This window comes from Podospora pseudocomata, chromosome 5 (genome assembly GCF_035222375.1).
Source record: "Podospora pseudocomata strain CBS 415.72m chromosome 5, whole genome shotgun sequence".
Lineage (NCBI taxonomy): Eukaryota > Fungi > Ascomycota > Sordariomycetes > Sordariales > Podosporaceae > Podospora > Podospora pseudocomata.
This window is the reverse complement of record NC_085889.1, coordinates 847999-866675: the sequence shown is the minus strand read 5'-3', so window position 1 is coordinate 866675 and position 18677 is coordinate 847999. Positions and strand designations below refer to the sequence as shown.

The 18677-nt window shown below is 52.7% G+C and overlaps 10 protein-coding genes and 1 non-coding gene across 11 annotated transcripts; 5 read left to right on the top strand and 6 right to left on the bottom strand.

Annotated features, from left to right (window-relative positions):
• Positions 1-61: 61 nt before the first annotated feature.
• Positions 62-981, bottom strand: QC762_500760 (uncharacterized protein; the record flags this gene model as incomplete). The annotated part of the gene is made up of 4 exons (XM_062890505.1): positions 62-67; positions 159-215; positions 298-617; positions 711-981. The coding sequence occupies 4 exons, from the start codon at positions 979-981 to the stop codon at positions 62-64; spliced, it is 654 nt and encodes a 217-aa protein (XP_062741695.1).
• Positions 982-1573: 592 nt separating this feature from the next.
• On the bottom strand, positions 1574-2278 carry QC762_500770 (uncharacterized protein; the record flags this gene model as incomplete). Its single annotated transcript, XM_062890506.1, has 2 exons — positions 1574-1683; positions 1924-2278. 2 exons carry the CDS (start codon positions 2276-2278, stop codon positions 1574-1576), a joined length of 465 nt encoding a protein of 154 aa, XP_062741694.1.
• A 1568-nt stretch (positions 2279-3846) lies between these two features.
• QC762_500780 (uncharacterized protein) lies at positions 3847-4545 on the top strand. The gene is made up of 2 exons (XM_062890507.1): positions 3847-4164; positions 4228-4545. The coding sequence occupies exons 1-2, from the start codon at positions 4012-4014 to the stop codon at positions 4309-4311; spliced, it is 237 nt and encodes a 78-aa protein (XP_062741693.1). The 5' UTR covers positions 3847-4011; the 3' UTR covers positions 4312-4545.
• A 1273-nt stretch (positions 4546-5818) lies between these two features.
• On the bottom strand, positions 5819-5915 carry QC762_0076040. Its single transcript has one exon. It is a non-coding gene; the product is annotated as a tRNA-His (tRNA).
• Positions 5916-6401: 486 nt separating this feature from the next.
• On the bottom strand, positions 6402-8240 carry QC762_500790 (uncharacterized protein; the record flags this gene model as incomplete). Its single annotated transcript, XM_062890508.1, has 1 exon — positions 6402-8240. One exon carries the CDS (start codon positions 8238-8240, stop codon positions 6402-6404), a length of 1839 nt encoding a protein of 612 aa, XP_062741692.1.
• A 1669-nt stretch (positions 8241-9909) lies between these two features.
• Positions 9910-11196, top strand: QC762_500800 (uncharacterized protein; the record flags this gene model as incomplete). Its single annotated transcript, XM_062890509.1, has 1 exon — positions 9910-11196. The coding sequence occupies one exon, from the start codon at positions 9910-9912 to the stop codon at positions 11194-11196; it is 1287 nt and encodes a 428-aa protein (XP_062741691.1).
• Positions 11197-11378: 182 nt separating this feature from the next.
• On the bottom strand, positions 11379-11813 carry QC762_0076010 (uncharacterized protein; the record flags this gene model as incomplete). The annotated part of the gene is made up of 1 exon (XM_062883811.1): positions 11379-11813. The coding sequence occupies one exon, from the start codon at positions 11811-11813 to the stop codon at positions 11379-11381; it is 435 nt and encodes a 144-aa protein (XP_062741690.1).
• On the top strand, positions 11394-11819 carry QC762_0076000 (uncharacterized protein; the record flags this gene model as incomplete). Its single annotated transcript, XM_062883810.1, has 1 exon — positions 11394-11819. The coding sequence occupies one exon, from the start codon at positions 11394-11396 to the stop codon at positions 11817-11819; it is 426 nt and encodes a 141-aa protein (XP_062741689.1).
• Positions 11820-13024: 1205 nt separating this feature from the next.
• On the top strand, positions 13025-13726 carry QC762_500810 (uncharacterized protein; the record flags this gene model as incomplete). Its single annotated transcript, XM_062890510.1, has 1 exon — positions 13025-13726. One exon carries the CDS (start codon positions 13025-13027, stop codon positions 13724-13726), a length of 702 nt encoding a protein of 233 aa, XP_062741688.1.
• Positions 13727-14402: 676 nt separating this feature from the next.
• QC762_500820 (uncharacterized protein) lies at positions 14403-15308 on the top strand (the record flags this gene model as incomplete). The annotated part of the gene is made up of 1 exon (XM_062890511.1): positions 14403-15308. The coding sequence occupies one exon, from the start codon at positions 14403-14405 to the stop codon at positions 15306-15308; it is 906 nt and encodes a 301-aa protein (XP_062741687.1).
• A 201-nt stretch (positions 15309-15509) lies between these two features.
• On the bottom strand, positions 15510-18659 carry vid27 (Vacuolar import and degradation protein 27). The gene is made up of 2 exons (XM_062890512.1): positions 18393-18659; positions 15510-18277 (listed from the first exon to the last, which is right to left on the bottom strand). The coding sequence occupies exons 1-2, from the start codon at positions 18409-18411 to the stop codon at positions 15840-15842; spliced, it is 2457 nt and encodes an 818-aa protein (XP_062741686.1). The 5' UTR covers positions 18412-18659; the 3' UTR covers positions 15510-15839.
• Positions 18660-18677: the final 18 nt, after the last annotated feature.

Below are 18677 nucleotides of genomic sequence, written 5' to 3'. Positions count from 1 at the left end.
CCGGCACCGAGACACCTGACGATACTGCATGCCCCTTGAGCCGTGGCTGACTTCTCAACGTTCATGTCTGTCAGGAGGGTGATTGTCATCTCGGGAACATGGTAAAGTTAGTCAGGATGGGGTGGGGGGTAGGGGGTAAAGGGTGGAATTGTACGAACTGTGCGAAAGTGCTTGCTGTCGTTATCCCTGTGCATGAGGATCATGCCGGAGATGTGCTGGGTTTGTTTATTTTGGTGTCAGCACCTAGGTGGGTAAGGAAGGGATGGGGGTAAGGGGGTAAGGGTGGGGCCTGGTTACGGCGTTTGTCATGAGTGCTAGGCCGTAGCCTAGGGTGTCGAGGGAGCTGATGAGGATGAAGCGGTAGATACCGCGGAGGCGGGTTTTTTTCGAGGGGGAAGAGGTCGGTTTCGTTGGTGGTGGGTTGGAATTTCGAGATGGTGTGGCGGTAGTTCCAATCGAGGAATTTGCCTGTTGAGTAGTGGATGTTAACAGGGGGTAGGTGGGGGGTGTTGGTGGGAGGATGAAAACATGCCGGTTGAGAAAGACGCCGACAAAGCCGCCCCTGTCTTTAAATTCTATGATATCGGCGATAACTCCGTATGTAATTGCTACCAGTGCTGTTGTCTGTCAGTATCTTGGCCAAGCCAGAGCCATGAACATGGTTGTAAGAACCTACCTGATGCACCAGCACTCTGGAGCACACGAAGTACCAGGAGAGCGGCGTATGATGTTTGGAGGGCAATCCCCCGCGTTGGCAGAGATCATTAGGACGAACAAAACCATGAACACGGGTCGTCGTCCAGTCTGATCTGCCATATCTCCCATGAATGCGGGGGCGATCGCCGCCACGATGAGATACGTCGTCACGCTCAGGTTGACTAACGCAACGGACACTCCAAGATCGTGGGCGACGGGCACCAATGCGGGATAGTAGATGTAGCTGCTCATTGTTGAGAACATGGCTGAGAATGATGCGGACATGCTGATCCATAACTTTTAGCCTTTGGTGAAAACATAGTAAGGGGCCTCGGTGGCCATTGGAGTAGCCTCCTCAGTTACTTCCGCGTTCTTCTCAGGGTCGGAAAGTATTCCTTCTTTGGGTGTTGAACTCCCAGGACAAGAATATCTTCATCTTTTGGCCTCATTCGGTTTTAGGTAACTGATGCTGAAAAGTGGAAGTCTCTGTGGATTGTTGACAAGAAAAAGTACGCCGAGAAGTTGTGTGACTATCAACAGCGGGGGCGTGTTGGACATGCATGTTATATGCGGAATCCAAATATCTGAACCGATCGGGGAGAGGCCGGAGCTCATGCCATTGGATTTGCCCGATGGAAGAGACACATAAAACACTGACCGCCTCCCGCAATGTGTAATCGAGGCAAAGTGAGTTCCCAATGATAACATCTGGTCTTCGCTTGACATCGTTAGGAAGTGTTCGAGATTGTTTCTTGTTCCAAATGATACGTACGTACCTTGGATAAAAAGCTTGGCCATTTTAACCTCGTATTAACTGGGTCTGGTTCTGCGATCCTCAGTACGTCTGATTCGTTTTGTGGCCCGTCTTGATACGGTGCTAAGTAGCTAGGACCTTGAGATCATCCGTGACACTTTCAATCTTTACCTCGAAGCTCTTCTTGCCGTCTTGAGCAACTTTCCTCTCCTTCTCCTCTGCGTTCACTCTATCTACAAGCATCTTCATGTTGCCCGGAAAACTAAAAGAGTGTATGGCAGTCAGTGGCTTTGTCTTGGCAAACAACAAGTCACAGGTTCTAGCTTACATATCTCGGAGTTTGGCTTCGTTGGGATAAACGCTTGCAAAACACACGTGATGTCGAATCATGTACATGATGTTGCAACTGTCGAAGTCTTCCTCGGGCTCCGATATAGGCACCTTCTTCTAATTTTCCTTGAAGAAGGCCTTACCCAGCGGGTATCTAGAGTTGCAGAAAAGGCCGAGTTCAAGCTCGCTGTGCGCCCACAGAGCATTGGCGTCAAATACCAGGGGCGATTCGTTGTCGAGTCGATATTTGACGTTACCAGGCCACAGATCGGTATGGCAAAGTGCTGGGTCAATGGATCGACCACCGCTTTCCAGCGGGCGCAGGTAACGGGGGAGGACTTTGGAGAGAAAATCCTCCTTGAGCTTGGCCTCCTCTTCGCTGTAGGGTCCACGACTCATCTCTTCCCGCTCCAGTATGAACTTGGTGTGTTTGGTCCACCAGACCTCCCACGACTCCTCCCATTCATTTTGCTGCTTCAGGTTCGTAAAGCGCGCCATGACTGTACAAGAACATCGCTGCTCGCATCGATACAATGTACTTCTTGGGCACCCCCCCATAGAGGCTCAAATTCGGCTGTCTACCTCATGTCCTATCTCGTCCTATCTATTCCAACAGGCGCCGAAGCATATGTCAAGGAGCTGCTTCCAGACTCGGACACTGTCACCTTAAGATGCCTCGCGTTATGTCTTTGCTACCGGTTACCTGCGGTTACGTGTCTAACTTGTGAGAACAGGATATCAACGATAGTCTCCGTCACGTATCCAAAGATATCCAACTGTGGTCATTTTTTGAAGGGACACCAACAGCTGGTGTAATGATTGTGGATAAAACATCTGCTGTGATTGGTACGGAACTTGTTCATTACTATGAGCTGACCATGGACAGAAGGGCTAACCGGATGTGCAGGGCTACCGAACGAGAGAGCTGAACATCCCCCAGCTGATCACCGACATCTCTGCAAATTTACGAGCAACTCGGACTCTTGTTACATAATACGCCGTGATAGCTTCAAGACCACCATCGAGCTAGTTGACAAAGACTGTTAGGAGCCCGCTTCATTCTGCTCATCATTGCCTGACGAACCTCAGCCACAGATAATCTCCGAAGAAGTGCACAAATGAGGCGACTGCCCGGGCTCTCGACGTTGCAACATCCGGAAACCGACCTCCTGAGGGTGCAAGATCAATGCCATCCAGGAACCTGCTGCTGTCCTGGTCAGAAAGAATATGACTGACGACAACTCTACCGACCCTGAAGACCCCGAGCCTGCTGCCCTGCCGAGTCAGCTGATGCATCGCTATTTTGACGAAGGCAATGCCATCACTGTGATCACACCTGTCGGTGAGGACAAGTCGGTTTTTTGCGGCCGGGAAGATTGCACGGTTCCTGTACATGAGATCAAGACTGGGAAACAAGTTACGGAACTGAAAGTGCACTCGGCAGCTATTCAGCAGATTGAGTGGAACTCGGCCACACGTCTTCTAATCATCATGGATGCTTCAAGCCGGTGCAGAGCCACTCGGTTACCAGTCAAACTCCAGGGCCCCGTTTTCACCCCTCGCGAAATACATGTCATTTTCAACAGAAGAACCACCCTGGCTGTCTCGCAAATCTTGACCAGACCCGACGGACATGCTGATGCCGTCTCACGGGCTTCATCTCTCGGAGGAATCAAGGATACCATCGGACTTATACGCTCCACCGTGATCTTTCTCACTCGCAGCGGTTGGATATGCTCGCTGAACTTGAAGACATCCCTGAAGTCAAGTCGTACGCAAGCCACCTTTATCTTCCTCCTTTCTGGCGCGTTCACGGGGACTTCTTGCTCAAGATGGTGGCCAAAGACCCAGTGACGGTTGCCCATCGGGATGATTTAATCGTCATGCAGGGCTTTCTTAACTTTAAACATAAGCAAAACTTGACATAGAATAAAATAGGATTCTGTTGGTTACCGTCTGACAGACGATTACAGCCGACAATTTAACGTATCTAGTGTAGATAGAACTTAATCAGGAGGCCCCCGATTGGAGAGTTTATCGTGTGTCATGAAAACAACCCACGTCACAAAAAGCAGCGCCCATGAAAGCATTTGTGACGTCACCATCTCCCTCTCCAAATATTTTGCGAATCTACAAACAGAACAACCTCAACCACCATCCAGAAAAGCCCGTTCTAATCTGAAGTGTGACATTTTCATCGAACCTCGTCTCTGTACAAAAGCCAATTCAAGATGCCGACCCTCAAAGACAAGAACGGCGAACCGATTCACGAAGGAGACCATGTTTTTGCCCGCTCGCGAGGCGGCAGACATGAGGGGGAGGTGGAGAAGGTTGTGACGACGGAGAAGGAGGCGGAGAAGGAAGGCGTGAAGCACCCTCCTAAGGTATGTTGAGCCGGTATACAGAGGTGGATAAATGGAATAAGGCTGATGATTTGTCTGTGACAGGTGCTGTTTACGGATCAGCACGGACATCATGTGCAGCATAATCCTGAGGCGTTGCAGCATGGGGTGTATAAGAAGGCTGAGTAGGAGGTGGATTGCAGTAATCTTTATTGGGAATGGTCAAGGAATGACAAGGAGGAGGATGGGAGCAAGTTGTTGCGTGGAAAGGGCAGAGTTGAGAAATCACCGGCGGTCCGGGTTGGTTGCTGGAAAGGGTGTGACACGTTGAGGGAACTCAAATAAAATGCCTCTCGAATATCGTGTTCTGGATCATAGGTCATAATTCTGGTAAAGTACAAAAAATCAGGTCATCAAGTCTTCAGTGCCTGTTCCTGTCCCGTATTCAAGACTCTCCCGCGCCTCCAGAAGCTGGAGCCATGCTTGTACCAACGAAAACAACCAACACCGCAGCGTAAGCCGCCGTTGCTGCCAGCACGTCTTTACCCCCCAGTCCCTTTCCTCCAATGGCAAGGACGAGGATGGACAATACCGTGGCAACTGAGACGGTGACCAGGCTCGTGTTCCTGTCCGGTTTCAAGACGCCCCCGAAACACCCATCCAAAATCGCTCTGTAAATGCCTCCTTGTTCTGCCTCTCAAACCGCACTTTTCTGTTCAATTCTCGAAAGCTGGCGCGAAACGGCCCGGATTTCAGTTCTTCCAATTCACTTAGGTTTGGTACAGGCCTGTGACTGTCAGGGAGAACAATCCTTTCGCGCCATTCCGTATCAACTATCGACCTCATTTATTGCATGAATCGACGGTCTCTCGATCCAAGGGATTCAAGAACCCTATCGACAATCTTTTGAAAGCGAGATTGCATCAATGGGTCGATCATTGATATCGTCTCATGGGATAAGGTTTCACAGTTACGAATGGCATCAGCTATCGAGGGCAAATCGATTAGAGTCAAGAAGTACTCGTCAATATAAAAGAATAAATGAAAGATTAGCTCCCTTATCGACTGAGAAGTGACTCCATTCTTGAATTCAAAGTCTCGCCGCCATGTAAGATGGTACGCCGTTGTCGAATCGTCCCTCGGCTCTGAGATCGATTTTGCTCGCGCACCTCTGTAACCGTGGCCATCATCTCCGCTCGAAGACGCAGAATTACTTTTTGTTGCAGTGGGGGGAAGCTCATGACCAGAAAGCGTTGAGTCTCCCGGCTCAACGGCGTCAGCGCTTTGTTGGTTTTGACGATGTAGGCAAGCGTCTCATAGTCATCACGCAACTCCATGATGTCGACTGGGTGACATACAAACGTAGGGTGCCAAACAAATGTTTTTGTAGAAGATGATGAGTAGGCTCACTCTTTTCTTTGCTTCTAAAAGCAACATTGCGGCCGAGGTGCAGCCAAGGCAACAGGCGCTGCCGTCTAATCGACGTCGTCAGCGCTTCAGCAAGGATTTGCGACTGACTAGTTCGGTAAACGGGAGACCTGTTAGCGTGGGAAAGAGCTATCTCGAATATTAACGGGTAATCTTGTGCTTTGTGAAGGTGAAGAAAAACAGCCCTTGAAGCGAATGGAGAGGCAGTTTGTGGTTATTGTCATGTACTGAGAATTCACACCTTTTCCCCATCCAATAATACCTCACCGGGTGACTAGTCTAGTGGTCAGGACGCTTCGTTGTGGTTGTTCTCAGAACATCACATACGATCCGAAGAAACCCCGGTTCGATTCCGGGGTCGCCCATATCTTTTGCCTTTCTGCACTACCTCCAACACCTACGTCAAAACTGTCAGGAAGATGATGTTCCAACATTTTTTCCTTTTCTTTGCTTCTGAGCCCGCACATCTTCCTCCATCCACTCAGATGTAATATGCCAGGATGACTGTAAGTAAACCAGGGCAGCCCAATGCTCATGGACTGACTCCCTTACAGGGGCACTGCCCGCTTCTGTGCAACGCTGCTCTGATGATCTCAACATGCTGCAACGACATTCTTTGCATAAAACTCATGATACAATCTGAATTACTTCAAGTCAATCTAACAAGCTGCTCCTTAAGCAAAGGTATCTAGGCAGGGTATCTGTTCTTCCCAATATTCTTCATCAACTGACCCCCCCAATGCTAATGCTACAATGTAATAACACCCCAGTAATGATACAGCAAGTATATGCAAAAATGAAAGAAATGAACAAAATAAAAGTTCACTTCTCCAATGAATGAACAGACCCGATCAAGCTTCGACAGCCCTCTGACTCCCCCCCTTCTCCCACAACCCACTAATCTTCTTCTTCAACCCCATCCTCTGCAAAAGCGGCACCTTCCCCTTCACATTCCCCGGGCTAACCTCCCCGCTCGAAGTCCCACCACTCTGACCAAGAGGCGAAGGCGAGTAAAGCGACACAGGCAGCGCACAGGGCGGCACATTTCCCAACTGCAACGGCGCCGGTCTCCGCTGAGACAACGTGTTGGGCGACGGCAACCCAAGATCAGTCTGATAGGGCGCTTGGCCGTTCTGTTTTTGCAACGTCCGTCTCTTTGGTTCTTGCTGGATGGGGTTGGGGGTTGTCTGCCTTGGTGGAGGGGAATTAGGTGGGATGGGCAGCTGTCCCTGGTGGCCGCTGCGGTACCCGCTGTCGGCTGATTCCCTTCTGCTTTGGACACCAGCGAGCGGGAGGTTAGGCTCGGAGTGGTTGGCCAGGATGGACATGTGTTGCTCTCTTGCGGCGGCCCATTTTCTGCCTTCGGCGACTTGGTCTTCGAAGCGGCGGGAGGTTTTGCTTTGGTTGCTTCGGAGGGAGGAGGCGTCGTCGTTACTGGTGTAGCTGTTGTAGCGGGGAAAGACAGGGGAGAGGGGGCTGGCGGGCATGGGAGGGCGGGTCTCGCTGCCGCGGCGGGAGATGGGGGAGGAGTTATTGCTGCGGCTGGGAGGTGGTGGGAATCGGAAGTCAGATTCGGATTCGGGGGAGATGCCGACCCTGGATGATCGGGTGGTGCGGTTTGTTCCTGAGCGGGTGATGTTTGAGGTCGTGATGTGAAGGCCGCTGGCTTGGAGCTGGTCTTCGTCCTCTCCTGAGGCAACGTGCTCGTCGATGCGACCCATAGGGCCTTCGTCTGTGGATTTGCGGATGCTGCGGGTGGTGGTCCTCCTGACGCTGGATCGCCTGGGGCCAAATGGAAGAGGTTCGGATGGATGCTCAGGGGAACTGTCGCTTGAGCCCAGCGCTGTGTTGGGTGATAATGCTGTGTCAATTCTTGCCGTGAGTGTATCAGGCGGCGTTGGCCTGCCTTCACTCTTGGCACGGCTCACCGGGGATCTCTTGTTCATGTCTGGACTGGAGGGCAAGCCGATCATGCCAGTCCCAGAAGGAATATGTACCGTGGTCTTGGGTCGTGGCTGACGACCACGTGCTTCCTCCTCCTGTGCTTCCGCATGCTCGGGAATCTCAGCCGGTGGTGGCAACTGCCTGTCACCCTTGCTTTGGCGCAGGGTGGACGCACGACGAGGCATCAAGTTGAGGTCTGCTGAGCTTACACGCCGGTGTGAGTGAGCCACGGAGCTCCTCCGCCTATCCTGACTTCCACTCCTATCCGCCTTCTTGAGTCCATCCGATGTCCTGGGTCGAGCTGGAATGGTACCAGAAGACTCCGAGTTGACAGATTCCGTTGGTGAAACAGCCCTTGACTCCCGTCTTTTCTTCTCTGGAAGCTCCTCAAAGTCCCTTCCGAATGTGTCGGTCTTGGGTGTTCTGTTGGACCGGCTCACACTTGTCCCTCGTCGTGAAGCTGTGCGAGACCTTCCCCGGCGAGCGGGCTGGTCATGGGGTTGCTCGACTGGGACCTTGGCGACGACAAAGTCAAACTCGTGTTGTTCAATGGCGATGGGGCCGTGGACAGGACATGAGAGAACGTTGCCGGACAGCTTGCGGATAGCGTCGACCTCGACAGACAACTCCGGTGGGCAGTACTTGCCACCCGTCTCGATGGCCTTGCTGCACTTCATCCACTGGATGTAGAAATGCTGCTCACCTTGCTTGCAGCCGGTGTATGGCGTGTAGTCGTAGGTACACATCTTGACGAGAAGCTTGTGGCAACGAAGCCGGACAACAAAAGAGAAGACACGCTCAAGATCAACCGATGTTGAGGTTGGAATTGGATCAACAGGAACCTTGTCCTTCCATGCATGGGCTCAATCACACCTTATACAGGACGCTCGGGCCTGAGCCAGATCGAGGTCTCAATCCCTCAACTCCCTCAGCATGGCGGTGGCATGGAAAAGTGTGGAGGCGGTGGAGTGCAGATGTGCAGAAAGTGCAGAAGCTTCCGTGATGCCAAGCTGACAAGACTCTTGCTATCATGCGAGAAATTATCATCACGGAGCCATCCTTTGCGAATCGCATCTCACCGACGGAACTGCTGGGGGTGAAATGGGAGTTATTATCTGGGGTCCAGCACCGTCCGATGCCCAGATGTCCACAGGTGTAAAAATAGGTGTGCTTGCCGCCCTTGGCATGTCCGTCACGATGAACATCTTGTGATTGGTCCGAATTTGTGACTTGGTGGTTGGTCCGGCAGCTTGCCCCAGACGTCGGTCGAGGTCGTCTTGGCGGATGCAACCAAGAGGCTGGAAGGAGCGCGACATCACCGGGGGCCATGCTGTGAGGCGCTAATAGTCGCCCATCTGCCATGCGTGACGGCACCAAAAGAGAACGAGTCCGCCATCTCTGTGGGGAAATATCTGCCCGACTTGTGGATTTCGAGCTGATGGAGGTGGTGATAGGAGAAAACGATCCTGAGCGATCCCAGAAACTGGAATTATCTGGTAAATATAGGAATTTGGACGTCGGTAGTTGACTGACCGCCATGTGGTGATGCTACATCCAACGGAATCACACTCATCACGTTCTCCGTTGTGATCACGATTGTGACGATGAGATGAACTCAAGTTATCCCACAATCCTCCGTCCGTCACGGTCCACTACCTTGGTTCAAGTGGGTGGTGCTGTGTCAGCGGCGCCATAAAGCCTCAGAGATAGAAACTCCGGGTCCTATCCTCGACTTCATCCTTTGGCGCATGCGTCACGAGTCAAATCTGTTCTTGACATGCGGGCGCCGGCGGGCAACCACCAGATCACCATGCCGCACGGCACGACATGTAGTACAATGCAGATAGGCGAGCTAGGCGCAAGGAATATTGGAGAAGGCTCGGTGTAAATGAACAATAGCCGCCGTCTCAGAGCAACTCGAGCCGAAGAAGAACGGAATCTTTCTGGAAGAACCGCCTGGATGGCGCAGTGTACTGAGACGGGAAGAGATAGTCAGGGCGAGCTTCTGCTACGAGTGGTAACGTACCAACGAAGTGACGTTCATGGCGCCGGGCTTCTGTCACTCAAGGCTTTCTCGCTAGCGTGGTTGTTTGCTTTGGAATTCGTTCAGATAGAGTTTGACTTTTGCTGTTCCCATGGAATCAAACCGCCACGCAAGACGTTGTCGATGCAAACAAAGCACCGGAGTCCCGTCCAACACCTCCACCGGAATGCGAGAAAGCTGCGCAAGCCCGCTCATCGTGGAGTCCCCGAAACCTTCACCTTCACCTTTGTCCACCACCATCACCTCCGTGATGGCCCAGCAGGCAGATCCTCCTCCTTCCTTTCCAACAGCCACGCGCTTAGCACACGGCGCCTACCTGCATATCCCCCCCCCCCCTTCCCCTATCCTCAACTTGAAAGTCGAAGAACACAATGGCCAGAATTTCGGCAGAACACATTCACGAAATCCTCGAATCCGAAGCCCGTCTCCACGTCCAATCAAAGAGACAGCACCGCGCCTCGTTTGGACACTTTGAACGCACCGGCACCAACGAGCAAAGACACAAACACCGTGACCGATCCAAGTACCGCCGCTCCGAGGAGATCCCCCGGGTCCCCGAGCCCAGCCCTCCCACCGTCGCACTCCCGCTCATAATCGACGATGACGACCCCATCCTCGACTTCCCCCCAGAAAGGTGGATTGCCTCCATGATAGGCAACACGGGCATGCTCTACCGGTTCTCAGACGACCTCGTCTACAAGTCCAACATGACCTCGCGGGAGGTTGAGCTGATGGAAGCAGCCGGCAGCCTCACCATGCGGCCGCTGAGCAGGGTAGTCTGGAAAGGCTCCCGGCCCTCAACCGGCACCAAGGCCGTAATCATGGAGGGTGGTGAGCCCTTCCGTGCTCGGAGGATTCCCATCCACAAACGGCACAAGTGTGTCGTCGAGATGTTTCTCGTTGTGGAAAACCTACACAAAAGAGGCATCGTCCACGGGAATATCAAAGAGTCAAAGTTCATCTGGGGTAACTGCAGGCCTACTTCTTTCTCTCCCGGCCAGCAGCAGCAGCCGGCGAAGAGGCTGAAGATGGTTGATTTTGCCGGTGCGAGGTTCATTGAAGAAAACAAGGACCGTTGGAACTCACTTCATGTGACGAATTCGTATTTGACGCCAAAGAGGATGCAATGTCTTGAGCAGGGGCTGCCGTTGCCTGCGCCGACGGTGTTTGATGATTACTATTCTCTTGCTATCACCCTTTGGTCGTTTTTAACAGGAAAGACGCCGGGGAACAGGCAGTTTAACCGGAAGTATATCAAGAAGGAGGACTTGGCCGAGGTGGAGGATGAGATGATCAAGGGGTGGATTCGAAAGGTTTTTACCATGGCGGGGTGCAAGATTGTGTCGGGGGCGGATTTGGAGGAGTATCTTGCTGCGAAGGCGGCGAAGAGGTCGCAGCAGGAGGAGTATCATCGGCAGAGGCATTCCACCGGTTCGAGGGGGTATGGGGAGACGGAGCATTCTTATCAGCGGCCGCCGTCGAGGAGAGAGTCATCTCGTGAGGGGTCGAGTCCGCCGGAAAGACAACGGCCTTCTTCGCTGGGGTTGTATGAGGAGTATGAGCTATCACCTAGGATGCAGAAGCAGACACGGGCCCCTACCCCTGCAAGACGTCTTTCTGAGCAAGAGCCGGAGAGGGGTGGGAGGAGGCGTGGATGAGCTGCTGTGGAGAGATGCATTTTGAACTGGACAAAGGTCGCGAAAGATTTAAAATTGTATGTAGGCTGAAGGGTATATTTGTACATGTACGGTGAAAAGCTCATTCATTCATTGTTTTGTTTCCCATGCCGCCATAATTCCCATCATCATGCTCCCCCATTATACCCAATCGTCGTATTCCTTTAATACCCAGAAGCATGATATCTCCCCTGACTCCTGCTCCTCGACCGGCCCGCACTGGGGTAGACATACGCCTGCTGCGGAGCGACTGGGATAGCGTAACCCCTCGCGGGCTTCTCCAGTATAACAGGACGAGAAGTGGACCTTCTTCTGCTGTGGCTTCTGCTGTGATGGCGTCCGTGGTGATGGTGGTGTCGATGAGAGTGTGTAGACCTGGACCTAGACCGGCGAGGGGGAGTGTCGTCGTACCAGCCTTGTCTGTCGGGGTCAGGGCGGCGGTTGGGCTTTGTGCAGGAGCGGATGATCCACCAGAGCAGGAGGATGCCCGCGATGGTGCCGATGACAATGCCGACTATGGCGCCGGTGTCGAGGCCTCCGCCGCTGCTTCCGCTACTGTCGGTAACTACGACTTGGCGGGGTTGGAGTGTTGGTGCCATTGTTAGGCTCCCGAATTTGGTTGTCTGGAGGATTGAGGGTGGCGAATAAGGGGTGATCTTGCAGATCGCGTACCCGTTGATGGTAGCCGGCGGGGATTGGTGGTGGTGTGAGCTTCTAAGAAAGCTGTGAGAGCCCACAGGTTGATATCATAAGAGATGTTAATGTGAAGGGGTAGAATCAAATATATCTTGGCTGAATCTGCCGCCAAGAAACCCCTCAAGTGAGACTCTTCTCGTCATAGAAGCATCACCCCATTCCCTGCCGGTTTGATCTGCCATTATTGCAAAAATATTGTTCCCAATGCTACCTTGATCTGAGCAGAACGTGTGGGGTGGGACCGGGCGATCCTGACGTTCTTGATGGTGAAATTTGTCTGGACATGGGAATTCTTCGCGTGGTCATTGATTCGAGTGCGAGCTTCCATTCGGTGTGGTTGGTTGAGAAAATGCAACTTCCTTCGGAGTTGGAATTTTGATCCGATGGTGGGAGAAATGACGTCATAAGCCGACTTGACTCACCAGGCACACCGAGTCAATCATCAATATTTGCAGAAGGATCACTCACGTTGAATATCTAGCTTCAGTCTCGTACTCGTGATGAGAATGCCTGGCCATCCAAATGTGTCATTTACGACTTAGGGGGGAGACAGAAACTTACCACGGCCGAGAGGAAGTGAATGATGATGATGCGCTAGACGCAAAAATCAAACAACCACCGCCAGTCCACAACGGCACACCTTCCTGAGCAGACCTGACATGCCAAGATGAACAGCGCAGAACTTGGAAGCTCCAAGGCCAAATGCGACGGGGGCAATGAGCTGAGATGGACTTCTTATTATACCTGTCAGTGATACCCCCAAATGACCATGACTAATCCGACACCTCTGTCACACTTCCACACCACCATCGGTATTTCGGCACCGAAACCACCAAGCTTCACGGTGAAGATGGAGATCAACTGTCACCTGTATTTTAGTTGGTTAGTAGAAGATGCTTGTGACGCAACCCCACAGACACGAGATACGCCACAAGGTGATATCAGTACCAGCATCGAAATCAAGATAATGGAGAATCTTGGCGGCAGACTCCGATGAGATTGAATACCCGTTGACTCCTCACTGACTTTTTCATGAATTGGTCGTTTGAGAGACAAATCCAACACTCACTTTGAGACTCGATATATCGCTAGGAGTCTTGCAGTAAGCCACAAGATGTCAGACCATCACCGCGGCCGACGCCGCAACCATCGCGACTACGACTACGACTACGACAATGCGTACTACGACGACTACGAGTCCCGGCCAAGACGGCATCGATCTCTCGGCCGACAAGCATTAGGCAAGGTTGAAGATGCCATGGCAGGGCTTGGCCTGGACGACAAGCATCGATCTTATTCTGGGTCCAGACACCACTCCCGAGGGTACGACAGAGACTACGACGACTTCGACCGAGGTCATCGTCACCGACATTCTTCCCATTACCACTCCGGATCCCACAGCCATCATAGAGATCACAGCCGTCGGTCGTACCGTGGTGATGATCACTACACCACTTCTTCTCGTCGTGCACACAGCTCATCGCCCTCCAGACGTTCCCGTCACCGGAGCAGCCATAGAAGTTCCTACGCTGATCCGGCAACAAGGAGTCGCAGCAGGGCTCGAATGGACAAGGGCCTCAAATCAGCTGTTGATGCAGCGGCAATCGAGGCTTTTCGCGTGAGGAACCAGCCTGGGTCTTGGACAGGTGCGAAAGGCGCTAGAGTTGCGACAGCAGCTCTTAGTGCTGCTGCTATTGGGGCCGCGGCAGAGAAGAGAAAGGAGGAAAATGGCAGTACCAAGATGGGCACTGTAGGGAGTGCACTAGCTGGTATGGCGGTGAACCGGTTGGTGAATGGACCTCGAAGGGATATGTAATTTGCGAGGCATCATGGGTTGGGTCGGGTTTGAAAGGAGTACAATAATGAAGCGGTTATGATGTTTATGACTCTCCTCATATTTTCTACAATACCGTAGCACATATGACAAGCAGTGATCTTTTTACAGTTAGCCTATTTCACTCATTGCAAGTTCATGAAATCAGTGAGGAGAATGGCCGTGCTAAAAGTCTCACAACCTGCTGTGAGAAACCATCACCACGGCTTTGCTGCGAGCTCCCTTCTCCTTCGCCATCGAAATCTTACAACGAAATAGCCACAACAATATCAAATCTATGCTCAATCTCGAACTCAAGCCACACACAATTACAGGGCCCAGTGCCTGATGTCAACGGTCACTAAGAGTGGCGACTTTTTGACGGATTCAGGGTCCAAGACCAAGCGACGTCATATCACCCCCGTCACGGGTACACCCGAGGAAACGTGTGAATGACCAACAAATACGCGGCCCGAATATCCATTGATCAAATCAACTTTCCAGCCATGCAATTCCAACATTTGCGTGTGCTGTTCCGGAAGGAGATCGTTTGCTGATGCCGTGCCTGCCTTTCAGACCCTGACGCCACATCGCTCACCCTTACCAAGTATGACGTTGTATGAGATCACAATTGGGGAGGAAGATATCTCAATGTGAAAGACCATGAGTTTAAGAACAGATGGGGATATATACCCCCTTCTGTCCACAGCGGACCATAATCCAAGATCTACTCTTGACGTCCAACTCAACCATACAACAAACACAACCGCGCAGCAGCAAACCACCACCACCACAACCCATCATGTACAACTCTCCAAACGAACGCGGCCTCCGCCGTGACAACAACTCCTCCATCAACCCCAACCTCCCAGCAACTCAAATGCCCCCCACCTACGGGCAGTCCGCGGCCTCCGGCCCAGCCCCCACAACAGCCGGCCACCACAAGCACGACTTCCTCAACAAGATCGACCCAGCAGTCGACTCAACCAGGGATAACCAACCCCTCCCCCCTCCCCCATCCCAACACAACAACAACATCCCCTCCGGCACCTATGGCCCTCACAAATCCAGACTAGCCAACGCCCTCGACCCCCGCGTCGATTCTGACATGGATTCCTCCCGCAACCAGCACTTCAGCGGCGGCCCTGCTGGCGCTCCTCCGACCATGCACGGCGCCACCGGACCCGGACCCCTCTCCTCCCACCCAAACAACATCCCCGAAGGCACCTACGGCCCTCACTCCTCCCGCATGGCGAACACTCTCGACCCCAGGGTTGACTCCGACATGGACAGGCAGAGGAGCATGCCCGCTAAACATGGCTACGGCGCCGTCGGGAATCCCATTCCGGAGGGCAGCTACGGGCCTCATGGGACAAGGGCGGGAAACATGATGGATCCGAGGGTGGATTCTGATCGGGATGGTGGTCGTCATCGTGGAATGGGGGGTGTAGGCAATAGCCACTTGCCGGGCCCGGCTCCAAACACCGCTGGCCCGCACAAGTCGGACTTGCTGAATAAGCTAGACCCGAGGGTTGATAGCAAGGGTGGGATGACGTATCAGGAGACGGAGAGGAGGGGTTTGTAAAGGGATGGGATTGGGATGAGGAGTGAAATGATACCAGATTGCTTTTTAGTTAGGTTATAAATTACGAATTTCATCTTATTGCACTTGCTTGAACCTTCAATTGCGACTGTGAATCTTAACCACGAACTGTGGGGAAGAGGTAGTTGGGCTCAGAAACAGTGCTCAGTGAAGAACACGATAATCACAAACATACCGAGATCTCCTCAAACTCACGAGCCGTGTTACGTAATCAATTGAGGTCATATTGACCAAGATGCCCTAACCGTCATCCAGCAATCCTACCTACCTACCCAGCCAAGCAAGCCCCTTCCCTCAACACCAAGACGTTACTCATCAAGAAAGCTACCTCAACTCCCGATGCTAAGCAAAACAAAACAACAAACGCACACGGTTATCCCATCATCCTGCATACATGACGACGCAACAAGGCGTCAAAAACAACACACGAAACCGGTACTCCCAGTGTTCAGCACGTAAAGAAAAGCAAACGACAATCCATCCCAGTCACCCAACACTGCATACCCCAGCAAACTAAAAAGCCTCCTCCACAATCGCACTCCTACTCAACTTGGAAGGACTCTTTGCAGGTGTGCCAAACCGAGACCCACGACGCCCAAAGTCGCCAGCAATGCTCTCACGAGTAGGCCGCTTGAGACGGGTGTGGCTAACCATGTTAACCTCGTGGGGAAGCGCGACAATGACGTTCTTGTCGGTGCCAAACTTGAAGTCGTCGGCCTTGACGTCGTCCGAGTACCGCTTGATGAGGTAGGGCGTCTTCTTGCCGGTCAGAACCTTCTTAAGGTTCCACTCGATGATGTACGGACCCGTGGCGGTAATGATGCTGCTCTCCTCGACACCCTCTCCGGTGTTGAACTTGGCAGGAGTGAAGCTGACACCCTTGCCTGTCTCGTGGTGAAACTGCGCAACGTGCTCGGGGCTCAGAGCAAGGCGGCGAGGCTGGGGCTTCTGATCGGCAGCGAAGGACTTCTCAAAGCCAAGCTTGCCTTCGTTCTTGCCAGACTTTTGCTGGGCATCGATCAGCAGCAGGTAAGTACGGCAGGTACCGAGGACCCAGCGACCATCGGCAGACACGTCGAGACCGATGATGGGTTCACCAAGGGCAGGAATGTGTGTCTTGGCATTAATGCCGAGACGGTCAAAGAGACGAATGTCACCCTTGTTGGAAGCCACGGCGATATGACCCTTCTCGGTGGTAGAAATGGCAGAGAAGTCGTTCTTGCTGGCGTACTGCTTGAGCTGAGCGTCAACCAGCTTGGTGCCAGACAGACGGGGATCGATGCGGTACAGCGCGTTTTTGCTGATACCAAGGAACGTGGGCTCGTGGGTCATCTGCGCAAACTTGTTCTCGGGCGCGAAGGTGACCACAGGAATATCCTCATGGACGTTCCACTCGTCAACTACCTTGCCATACTCGAGATCCATGCGATACAGCTTGTTCGGGTCATCATCCTTCTGCAAGATAAGGTTGCGGTCTTCATTGTGAAGCATGACCTTCTTGGGTGAGAACAGCTTTCCATCTGCCGTCTCAACCTTGGAGATGTTGGTGCTGAACTCGAGGTTGTTGTTGGGGGTGTGCTTGAAGACGCCGATCTTGGAACCGCGGACGACAAACGACCGGTCATGCTTGTACCCGACAGCGATCTGCTTGTTGGTCTCACCATCCTTGGGCTTGTAGTCTACATCGTCTTCGTCTTCGTCACTATCGTAATGTTCGCTCCGTGGTCTGTCATCGTCCTCATCTTCGCTTCCCTCCTCTGCATCCTCATAATGCTCCTCCTCTTCTTGATCGGCATCCTCCATGGTCAAATCGTTGAAAGCGTCGGTGACGTAGTCACGCTCATTGTCCTTGATCTTGGACCACTTGATTTGATTCAGCTGCTCCCAAAGAGCCTGCATCAAACCCTCCTGGAAGCGCTCTAGAGTCGCCTGATCCTTGAATCGAAGAAGCCATGAATAAGCTGACCCATCCTCGTGAAATTGATTGAAGATGAAAGAAAGGAACTCAAAGTTGAAGACGGGATTGAGGTCTTCCGTGACGGGGACGCCTATCCAGTCACGGTCGGCGCTGCCGACCTGCAACCAGTACTTCCAGTTGCCGATCTCCGTGACAGTTGCAGTGACAGACTCATCCTTCAGGACGAATGCGCCCGATTGAAACTCAAAGAAGTGGAGCTCGGCAACCTCAGCAGCCAACATCTCGCGAGCCTCTGGATGAGCAACGGCCGAGGGAGTACCCATATTCCGCTCCTTACCCTTGGTGGTCGGTGTCTTGGTCGGCGTGGGAGGAGATTTCTTCGTCGGCGTTACTTCCAAGTCGGAGACCACGTCTTTCTTCCCTTTAGCCTTGGGGGAAAACATCTCGGAGGACTCGATGGACCTGGTGAGGACAGGGCTGTGAATTGGGCTGGCTGGCGGGATCGGCTGCTCGTCGAACTCGAACTGGAGGAAATCCTCTTTAGAAGCTGTGGCGTGAGGCTTGCGGTACTTGCGCTCGTACTGGCACTGCTTCGCGATAAGCTCGAACTGCTTCACTTGGGCGGGCAAGATGCCACCGTCGCAAACAAACTCGAAAACGTCCCCGGCGTCGCCACTCAAGTCTCTCCAGCAGAGTACCCTCTCGCTACCCTCTCGGTTCTCGACGCGGAAATGAAGCGCCTCGTCGAGGAGGAATGTCTTTTCGTCGCGCTCGGCAACTAGAATGTCGGCATCGGCCTCGAGGTCGTCTCCTTCCTCCTCGGCAAGCAGCTCAGCCTCGCCCTCTTCGTAAACTCGCTGGACGACAAGCTGGTATTGGAATTCTTGCGCGGTACGGCGAATGCGAGCGGAAGCGTCCTTGAAGAGAAGCTCAGAATATCCCTTGGGTGAGAATGGTCGAACAAGGTAGAGTTGGCCTTGGGGCAGCTCGATCATGGACTCCTGGTTGTTGGAGCCAAAGATCAGGCGGGAGACTGCGTTGATGTAGTTAGCAGGTGATAGCGACATAATGGGCAACATCAGCGGCCGTCGCGCACTGGGCTATCTTGCTTTGTGGGGTAGTCGCGGGGGTTTCAAGTGGTTACTTACTGCCTTTGAGGGCAAACATGGCTGCCAACGATTCGAAGAAAGTTCACGATGCGGGGTGTTGGTTGTTTGGCGGGGAAAACAGACAAGGCGCTATAAAACTAAGTAGATCGCAAAGGGATGTTTTTGTAAAGCTGTGGTTTAGAATGGAGAATGATACCTAGATCTTCACCGGCGCCTTTAGTGACGACCCAGTGCACAGGACTGGACTCGACTGTCGGGCAAATGCGTGAGGGAAGCTGCGTCATAACAAAAGCGATTCCCAAAAAAATGTCTGGACAATGGAGG